Genomic DNA, 9,825 nt, shown 5'->3' with positions numbered 1-9,825 from the left:
TTAAGAGCACTTGTTTTTTATATTTCTTGTAAAATTGTATTTCCAACTTTTCATTTTCTTTGTATAGTTACACAGACCCACAGATAATACATAACGTTCATCATATACTTTATTTCTCTACAAATGAAAGTTTCCAAATGCTGATACTTCACAAAGGTATCAGCAACTGCCTTTAAAGTTAGCATTTCCTTGTGCTTATTTTTATTTTCCCAATTACCTATGTGGTATGATAAAATATTTTGAAAGGCTGCAGGGTGTAGAGTGAACCAAAAAACAGCCACTATTTTAACAGGGTTGAGAAACACACTTCGAAGGTGTCAGAATTTCAAGGAGTCACCTGTCAGTCAGCACACCTCTGCGTGTAAAGCCTTGATCCAAGCAGACACAGCTCCCCCAGTTCTACAGTTCCCAAAGATTTCTCCCCCACCTGTCACTACTGATGAGCCATTGTTCTGAATTCAGCAACCAAGGCAGTAATTCCCATACACACAAAGTCTGACAGTCATTAATATACATGAGTTCTAAGATTTATCCTCCAGTTGACCTAAATACATATCCACCTGTTACATATCGAGAATGTGACAGTCTCATTCCCTGGGACAGTTTTGAGGAATTAAGCAAGTTCAGTCACTCACAACTGCAAATTATTTCCATAACTGTACAATGGAGACAGTCACAGGAGACATCAGTTGTCACACTCCTACTCCACTGTGGGGATTTAAAGAATGAGGAATTACTGGAAGGGGTACCCTAACACAATACCAGCAAGAAACTACAGGCTGAAACTGTAATTGGAGCCTGAGTGTTATTCATTTTCTAGTGTAAGGGTTCATCTTCCTGTGGTATTAGGTCTTATTTTCCCCCCAAACCACGTTACATTCTAACCACACTCTCCTCATCATTGCCCTACCTTTCATCTTCTGTCCTTATAACATAATGCAAAAAAAAGGATGAAATAAAAATCACACAAATATGGAACTACTATCAACGGGTATGTTTAGAATTCTAGGACTACATTTTTAGCCTGGGTAGCTTAAGCAGCAGTTGTATGCCCTAATCTTTGTAAAAAGCTATTAAGTAACATCTGGGAAGTCTGCAATGGAAGACATAAACCCTTACCTACCAACAGTGGGGCTAATGACTGACATAACTTTGGCATCTCACTTTATAGTACTTGGATAAACAAAAAATAAACACGCAGCTCCTCCAGCAATAGTCGCCTTCACAATGTCACGCAGATTACAGAAAGCAATGAAATCTTATTTTTTTTTCTACAATACCCATGTAACAATTTATGGACATCATCTTAGAATGCTACTCAGAAGCATGAGATTCTGTACTCTCAACAGACGTAAACAGAGACAAAGGCAAAATCACTTTTTTGAGATTATACAGCAAGTAAATGATAGAGGACAATCGCAATTCTAAGCCTTCTATATAGAGGAGAGTTATAACCCTATAACCCTCTTCCAAAAATCAGTAAGTACTACCAAAAGTTGTTTAAATGATGGCCATGAATATTCCTTTCTTGTGAACCCTCCACCCCAGGTGTCACAAACTGACCATTCAGATGATGGCAGATAAATAACCTACAGCCGTATCAAACAATTCACATTACTTCAAATTTTAAGTTTCTGACTCTCTCTGGTATAGTAATTGTATCTGTAAATTTAACTTCCTGTTGCAGAGAGGAATTATCACTGGATTTAACATATACCAACCTGAGATGAGTAAATCCACCCTCCAATTTCACATGCAACTACATTCTGATTCAAACTTGCATCTATTGTAGTTCCTAGCCCTGGCAGTTCAAACTTGCAGATCTCATTCTTCAAAATTTGACAATGTTCTTGGCAAGTGGGACACAGTCTGAAACCCAGCTCAATTTGCCTTGTAACAAAGCACTGGCCTTTTTTTTTTTTCTGACAGAATCATGGAGCTGGATAAACTGTTCGGGAGTCAATTAGCTTCCCTAAAAAGCCCCACAGAATCTCATTTCACCTGATGGGCAACTCATTTTAACCATGGCTCAGTCTTTGCACACTGCCCACGATCATCCAGAAAAATATTTACACTGCTTACCTTAAAGGGGTCTAGATAGCTGCACTCTTCACCTATCATAGGGGTTTACATCATACAAGGCCTTTCTGCCAAAGCAAAATACACAGCAGACAACTAAAATAAAAGGGTATCATTAACTTGAATTGAAAAATTATACCTTTAAAGTCTCCAGCTAGACTGCTTAATTAGTAATGTGCATTAAAGCAGCAGTAAAACTTTTCCAGGAATTCTTCTGCCTACAGTTTAAGTGCTTGGGCATTTAGAAAGTACAAGAGTTTCTACAAAAATAATGCCTCCTATTTTACTGTGGCGGACCACAGTGTCACAGTTGTTGTGGGCCAACAGAATGAAGCAGGAAGAGCAGCTCTTGTATGAATCAAAAGTTGGAACATCATCTTTCAACTTAGAAATTTTTTTATGCTAAAAAGCCCAACTAAATTTTACACTGTTGGTTCTATAACCAGGTTTCAACACCAAGGTCTTCTTGATGGAAGATTTGTAGTATGTTGCAATAATGCACTATCAGCCACATTTATTTTCATTTTGCTTGGTATTAAGCACAAATATACCTCCAAGCCGGAGGATTACACTTCAATCTTACTAAATTAAGAGTAAGCTGACAGTAAGACTTTGAGGCTAAGAAAGTTAAAGGTCCTTAAGCTGCACCTTTCCATTTTAGTTCTCAGCATCCATGATTTGAGGCAGAGTCAACACAGCGACTGCTACAAACTCAGGCTGCTTTACTTTCAGAGTCCAGATTCAACACAGTCACTTTCTGATTTGGGTCTCCAGCAGCCACCTACTACAAGTCAGCCAGGGAAAAGAGAGCAATCCCAGTGATGCAGACGTACACACGAAATTCAAGGCGTTGCACGCAAGCATCAGATTTATTGCTTTCCTCCCTCTGGGGAAACGCTGCCGGCCGCACACACACGGGGCTACAGCTTCCGCTGCTTGTGCCGGGGGTTGGTCTTGCAACAGACGTACAGCCGGCCCCGGCGGCGAACAATGTAGCAGTCCTTGCAGCGCCTTTTTATCGACGTTTTCGTCTTCAGCCCCGCACAGAGCTTCAGCAGCCCAGGCGGCGGCAGGACGGCCAGCAGGGCCCGGCTGGAGGCGGCCTCCCCGTTTCGCAGGGGTATGGACACGGGTAGGGGCACGGCCGCTGGCCGCCACCGCGGCGCCAGCGAACACAAGGCCGAGCGGCCCAGCGAGCGAAGCGGCCCGGCGGCCCTGGCCAGGAAGAACAGCATGATCCGCGCCCTGCGGGGACAGTGAGGGATGAAGGCACCCAGCCAGCTCCTCGACCCGCCCCTCTCCCTCCTCCCTTCAGCGCGAGCCGTTACCAAACGCAGCTGCCTCCAACGAATGCAGACCGCTCGTCTCCTCGCCGGGCAGCGGGCGCCTTCCCGCGTGAGCCACGCGCATGCGCAGTGCCGAGACCGGGCAGGGAGCGTGCGGAGGACGCGCATGCGCACGGCCGCTGAAGCGGGCTCAAGATGGCGGCGCCCTGTGCGACCTTCCGTCGCTTGTTGCGGCCTTGGGGCCGCTCGGTTCTGTCTCGTCTGGACCCACCCGTTTCCTTTCGGCTTTATGGTTTGCGGGTTGCTGACACCGGCGAGCCGGTGACACACACGGGACAGGTGAGGGGCTGTGGTGGAGGAGGGTTTGGTGGTCGCCGCGCAGCGGAAGTGCAGTTCTTGTCTGTGCTCCTTGTCATCAGCTGCGCGGGGCTGGCTTTCTCGGGCCCTAGCTGGTAGCGGCTGAAGGAACGCTTTTGTCCTGTGCTGTTATGAAGCTACAGCATTTTAATTTTATGCGCTTCTCCAGAACCTTGGATAGATTGAAGCTGTTTGTGATCCTGTAGGTGTTTCCCACTGTGCTGATGTACCGGTCTTGCAAGCTCTCTTCTTTGTGGCCTTGACAAAACACTGTTCTGTAGGCAAACGTTTTCTGCTTGTTTCCTTTTATTTTTGGTGAGAGGATTGCGTGCGCCCTCAGTAAGCATGCAAACAACTCCAAGTTGGGAAGGAGTGTTGATCTACTGGCATATAGAAAAGCACTGCAGAAGGACATGGATAGACTGCATCAATGGGCCAGGTCACACTATGAGTTTCAATAGGGTCAAGTGTCAGGTCCTGCATTTTGCTCACAACAACTGCAGGCAACCTTGCAGGCTTTGGAAGGAGTAGCTGGGAAGCTGCCTGACAGAAAGGGACCTTGGTCTGCTGATGAACAATTGGCTGAATGTGAGCCAGTGGTGTGCCCAGGTGGCCAGGAAGGCCAGTGGCATCCTGGCCTGTGTCAGTAATGGTGTGGTGTAGTCCTGCCCCTGTACTTCATACTTGTGAGGCCCCACCTAAAGTACTGTGTTCAGTTTTGGGCACCTCAGTACAGAAAGGACATTGAGGTGCTGGAGCAGGTGCAAAGAAGGGCAGCAAGGCTGGTGAAGGGCTTGGAGAATATGCCCTATGAGGAGCAACTGAAGGAACTGGGGCTGTTTAGCCTGGGGAAGAGAAGGTTGAGGGGAGAGACCCTATTGCTCTCTTCAAATACCTGAAAGGTGATTGCAGTGAGTGTGGGGTTGGTCTCTTCTCACTGGTGACAGGACAAGGGAAATGACCTTAAGTTGCATCAGGGAAGGGTCAGGTTGGATATAGTGAAAATCTTTACAGAAAGAGTTGTTAAGCACTGGAATAGCCTCCCCAGGGAGGTGGTTGAGGCATCATTCCTGTATGTGTTTAAAAATAGTTTGGATGTGTTACTTAGGGACGTGATTTAGCGGTGGGTTGTTAGAGATAAGTATAACTACATCCTAACAATGCTACCCTGATAGTCTTTTCCAACCTGAGCAAGTCTGTGATTGTGTCACAAGTATACATAGGTCACTTTGTAGTTAGTCTCCTATTTTTTTCTATAGAACCCACAGCAGATACGATGAGGGTGATAATAGTATTTGGTAGAGCAAATTCTCGGCTACAAAGTGCTCTTTTGCAACATCATCCCCACTATTAGCTATAAATGCTCACTAGCAGTGAACAAGTAGCCTGCATGCTGAGCTAGTAAAACTGCATCAGCAGAGGTGACCTGTTGTTGCCACTGCTGAAACACACCACCACTGCCTTGCTGTGCTCTTAGGCAGTTTGGTTTCAATGTTCAGTGTGCATCCATGACTGTTAATGGATGCCAGCCTTTACACATGGAAGAATTCAGTGGTGTGTCTTTGCTTCATCTGCACTTCTGTGTCAGATGCCATGTTGTCAGGCATCCCCACTGCTGCTGTCTGTCAGGTGGCAACAAGATGTAATGGAATGTGGTCAGGGAGGTTCAACCTTTACTAACATCCTGTTTTTTTGCAACTTTGTAGTCCATTAGTTCTGGTTAGGATTAAAAGTGTTACAAGAATATTCTCAACTTATTACTGTTAGGTGGGCGTTGGATCTTTAAGTTGATCCATGAAAGTTGCAGAGAAAGTTATTTGGAAATCAAATGTTTGCAATTTTCTAAAGTGTCTAGAGTATCTAGACAGCATACATTTCAGATAACAGGCTTACAGTAAAATTGAATGCATCTTTGTTTAATGCATGCTGTAGAATTCGATGTTGTTAGGTACTACGTAGTCAAAACTTGTGTGTTGTTGTTTTTTAAAGTCAAAGGTACAGTATTTAACAAGCACTGTAATTTGAGTTCAACAGTTGATGCAGTTGAGATGCTGACAGATAGGAGGTGACCTTGTGTAAGTAGCTTGTAAGTTAATATCTTCTGTTCTTCAATATGTACATACCTAGTGTATGACAACTAGAGAGAGCTATATAATGTTTTATGGAGTTCTGAAAGAGGTGTGGCTGGTGTAGTTGGTGTTGGAAGAGTATATCTATTTCTAGTTGTTTGTTTTTCATAGATATTAGAAAGTTTTACATATATATATATATATATATACACACACACACACAAAAATAAAACTTACGTTTCACAGTTCACCTTCCAGATGACAGTGTGAGATAAAGGAACAAGTAATAAATCTGTTGGTCACAGCTAAGGCTTCTATTTACTGGCTTTCTCCTCTGTTTTTCAATCTACAATTTATTTTATTAAAGAAAAACAGGAATTGTTTGGTTGTTTTTTTTTCTGTGCAGTGCATACTGGTAAGACGGTGATGATTGAAACTTTTGAAGTGCTTAAATAATTTAGTCTTGATAGCGTTCTGAGTTTGTTTGTGGTCAAGGCTTTTTAAATAACATCAGGTTTATTTTGTATTTCAGGTGTATGATGAAAAGGATTACAGGAGAGTTAGATTTGTTGGACGACAAAAGGAGGTAACCTATACTTCTTTCCCTCTGTGGAGTGGGAGCAGTGTTATTTATTGACATGAACTGCATGCCAGTTACTCAGATTTGTAGCATGTTTTATTTTTGGCAGTCTTTATGTGCTTACTATGACTTTAAGCAGGAAATATATTTTCCTGTAAAGACAGGAAGAAAGGAAAGCATTGGTTATCATTTATAATACTGACTACCCAGAAAACACATACCAGACTTAGGTTTTTGAATACTTAAATTTTCTTACTGGCGAGTAATACACTGAAGATACCACTAGTTTTTTTTCCAAATGTATTTTGGTACTTCAGGTTACATACCAGTGACTTGTCCTGGAAACTCAGATTCTAGTTAAATCATAGTGCTGGTATGGTTGTGTTACTCTGCACAATTACAGAAACACTAATTCTGTGATGCACTACATTTAAGAAGAGGAAGGAAATTCAAAACTCACAATTATTCTCTCTGTTTAAGAAAGATGTCCTTTAATAGTAACTGAATTCAGAAAAAAGAAGTTTGCAACATGTAGTATTATGCTGTATTATTCATAAGAATAATAACTTCAATATCTTTCTAGTGGCTTTACCAATATCCTAGGAGTTTCCCAAATGTGTTTTGTCTGCTGGTGTTGCAACTTTGCAGCAGTGTCTGCAGTCTGAATGCTGTCTTGTTTCTGAGCTAAAGCTAGCCTGCCGAGTTGGTGATTGTGCTTTCTCAGTTATTTCTCTTTTATTTAATATGCTGTCCTTAATCAAATTGGGCTACTTAGACATAGTCTCTGTGGCTGTGTGCTGTGGACTACAGTCCTTGGGTGCATATGCCATCAGTGAAGTCTGGCCTCACACCTCTGTTCTGCTCATGTCTTCTCTCAGCTCCTTCCAGACTGAGAGACCATGTCTAGGTTGTGTATGTTGTCCCCTTGGTTCTGCCAATCTAATTGTTTGCCTAAAGAAATCCATGTGTTTGAGTTGAAATCATTGTTCTTTGTGCTGGATCTTGATTGTTTTACTGTGCTGAACTGGGGGATTAATGATCTCTGGTAAGGATCTGAAACAGCTGTGAGAATACTGAGAACAGCAGCTATTAATCTGCTGCAGCCAGAACAGTGTAATCTCATCCTTGTGTAATTCTGAACATACCAGAGAATCTAATAGCACACCACACCTTCCACTTCAGCTCTACTTTTCCTATTGTTCTTAATCAGAAACAATTTGCCTTTCTAATTGTTATGCAGCATGGTAATGTTTTCTTCAGATTCATGTGCAGTGGTGGATTAACTTGTATGGTAGGAGGCTCTAAGCTACTGGCAGTTGTTTCATCTTTCTCCTGACCTTACTTGTCCTGCTATTATTTTGAGTTTATCAGCACAGGGTCTTTTTGCAGTTTTATCATGTAGTGGCTAAAGCACAATACAGAGGCAGCATCAGTTAAATATTTTCCATTTTTAGCTGCTTGCTTGTTCCTGCTCACCTATTTGCTGAATCTGCCTAGGTCGTATTGTTAGCCTGAGCACTGGTGTGGCCTGTGTCAGAGGAAGGGGATAATTTTTGCTGAATGTAACATCTTCAATTCACTGATCTGTTTTACAGCACAACATAAGTTGCTGCAGCTGTGGATGAGGTGGGAGGAAACATATGAAGGAACTTCTTTAGATGGCTATAGTGGAACTACTTGGGGAAGCAATAAATGGCAATTATTTTCTGTTTGAGTGGCAAAGATAACCAAAAGTTTTTTGTTTTTTTTTCCCTTGCAGGTGAACAGGAATTTTGCAATTGATTTAATAGCAGAGCAGCCTGTGAGTGAGGTTGAAAGCAGAATTATATCATGTGATGGTGGTGGTGGAGCTTTGGGACATCCTAAAGTATACATAAACTTGGTAATATTGCTGTTCTTCATGTAGCCTGTTTTGCTTGCTAATTCTTATCTGTAAGATTATGTTTTAGCATGTTAATTGAACAAAGTAAAAGAATAATGAGAGGCTCATTTTATTTAGTGCCTGATGTAAAATTAAGATTTCTGCCCATAAAAGTTAGAGAGTTTCCATTTGAAATTACCAGAAATTTTTCTTTGATCTAAAAAAAGAAAAATAAAAAAATTCTTTGATTTGTTTGAAATGGTCCTTTTTTCTCTTCTGAAAAAAGAAATCAACTACAAAGTACTATGAACAAGCAGTGCCTTGTAAGCAAAAAAACACATTTCATCTGTTTTGAGGTGTTTATTCTAGCTGTTAAAATGCTGTATATTTTGAATTATGCAGTTTGTATTGAGTCTTGTGAGTTCAAGGAAAAAATGAAATGTATTTGCAGTTCATGGGAATCTTGGTAGTTCTGAAGATTGGAAGATTCCATCATAGGGAATCAATGAAAAAATAAGACATTATCTTCCTGTTTTCCTTGACAATAGTGATATCTTTCTCTGGAGAGTAATGACATTGAGATTACTGATGAACTTGGTAGAATCAGTGATCACTGGCTGATTAGGTATTGTTCTCAGGCAACTCCTTACCATGGATGACTTAGTCTTTGTTTGCTCATCTGAACTTTGGTATTTGCTTAATACTAAAGGATAGTGGGAGACACTGTTATCCTTTAGCTGCAGTGTCATTGCAACTCTCAACTATGAACACAGACATTTATATTTTGAATAAACTAAGCATTTTATAATGATTCATTTTACATTCTTCAGAGTAGATGCTCTGATATTCTAATTCATAAAACTGGGAAGCTTGTTTTTGTTAGTCTTATGAAGTTAATGTCTGTAGTGCACTGTTGATCTGTTGTCTTAGTCCTTTTGGTCTGCATTACATTCTTAAGGAATGCTTTAGCTTTTGTAACTTTTGAGATCTTTGCATTAACGATCAAATTCTGCAACATCTGTAGTTCAAATCTTGAATGCTAGCACCTATAAACAGTTCTGTAAAGTGAAACTAGCAGCTTGTGTATTTATTTTTACAGGACAAAGACACAAAGACTGGAACATGTGGCTACTGTGGACTTCAGTTTAAACAGAAACATCACTGAATGGTTATCTGCATGCTTGCATGTTTCTGTTAAGATGTTAATGCTTAACTATAAATAAACAGTATATTTAAAAGCTCAAGACTAGCATTTTTGTTTATCTTAGCTATGGAAAGTCCAGTCTGAACATCTTTAAAACCTACCTTTATGAGTATTGATGACCTGAAAGGTATATTATCTATGTAGTACTGATTTTTGTTTTTATGGCACAAATGTTTTGTTTGTCAGACTTCTTGTGGACTTGAAGGTGGCATTAGAATTCAGCAAAGATGGTTTGTAACAAGTAGACTTGGATTCTTTTGAACTCTGAATTGGATTTAAATGACTTGGCAATAGGTTATCCTAGAATATTGTCTTTTGATTCAATTTTACACTGTTAATTTGCTCATGGTTTTTAATCTATCCAGATGAAAAAGTAAAAGTAATAGAAA

The 9,825-nt window shown here is 40.9% G+C and overlaps 2 protein-coding genes across 2 annotated transcripts; one reads left to right on the top strand and one right to left on the bottom strand.

The window, feature by feature from the left end:
* Positions 1-2,994: 2,994 nt before the first annotated feature.
* On the bottom strand, positions 2,995-3,481 carry MRPL36 (mitochondrial ribosomal protein L36). Its single transcript, XM_065751674.1, has 2 exons — positions 3,408-3,481; positions 2,995-3,324 (listed from the first exon to the last, which is right to left on the bottom strand). The coding sequence occupies exon 2, from the start codon at positions 3,312-3,314 to the stop codon at positions 3,000-3,002; it is 315 nt and encodes a 104-aa protein (XP_065607746.1). The 5' UTR covers positions 3,315-3,324; positions 3,408-3,481; the 3' UTR covers positions 2,995-2,999.
* Positions 3,482-3,528: 47 nt separating this feature from the next.
* NDUFS6 (NADH:ubiquinone oxidoreductase subunit S6) lies at positions 3,529-9,476 on the top strand. The gene is made up of 4 exons (XM_065751673.1): positions 3,529-3,704; positions 6,324-6,377; positions 8,131-8,253; positions 9,332-9,476. Exons 1-4 carry the CDS (start codon positions 3,561-3,563, stop codon positions 9,395-9,397), a joined length of 387 nt encoding a protein of 128 aa, XP_065607745.1. The 5' UTR covers positions 3,529-3,560; the 3' UTR covers positions 9,398-9,476.
* Positions 9,477-9,825: the final 349 nt, after the last annotated feature.

This window comes from Cyrtonyx montezumae, unplaced genomic scaffold (genome assembly GCF_038088225.1).
Source record: "Cyrtonyx montezumae isolate F1298 unplaced genomic scaffold, pur_monq_1.0 scaffold_8, whole genome shotgun sequence".
NCBI lineage: Eukaryota > Metazoa > Chordata > Aves > Galliformes > Odontophoridae > Cyrtonyx > Cyrtonyx montezumae.
Note: the sequence above shows the minus strand (reverse complement) of the source record. Positions and strands in the feature narration are given on the sequence as shown.

What these genes read in the sequence shown, in the direction of transcription:
- MRPL36 (XM_065751674.1), bottom strand. Translation starts at nt 3,314, where the DNA reads ATGCTGTTCTTCCTGGCCAGGGCCGCCGGGCCGCTTCGCTCGCTGGGC.
- NDUFS6 (XM_065751673.1), top strand. Translation starts at nt 3,561, where the DNA reads ATGGCGGCGCCCTGTGCGACCTTCCGTCGCTTGTTGCGGCCTTGGGGC. An exon ending in CGGTGACACACACGGGACAG is followed by an intron (nt 3,705 to 6,323) that starts GTGAGGGGCTGT and finishes TTTGTATTTCAG; the next exon opens with GTGTATGATGAAAAGGATTA. An exon ending in TTGTTGGACGACAAAAGGAG is followed by an intron (nt 6,378 to 8,130) that starts GTAACCTATACT and finishes TTTCCCTTGCAG; the next exon opens with GTGAACAGGAATTTTGCAAT.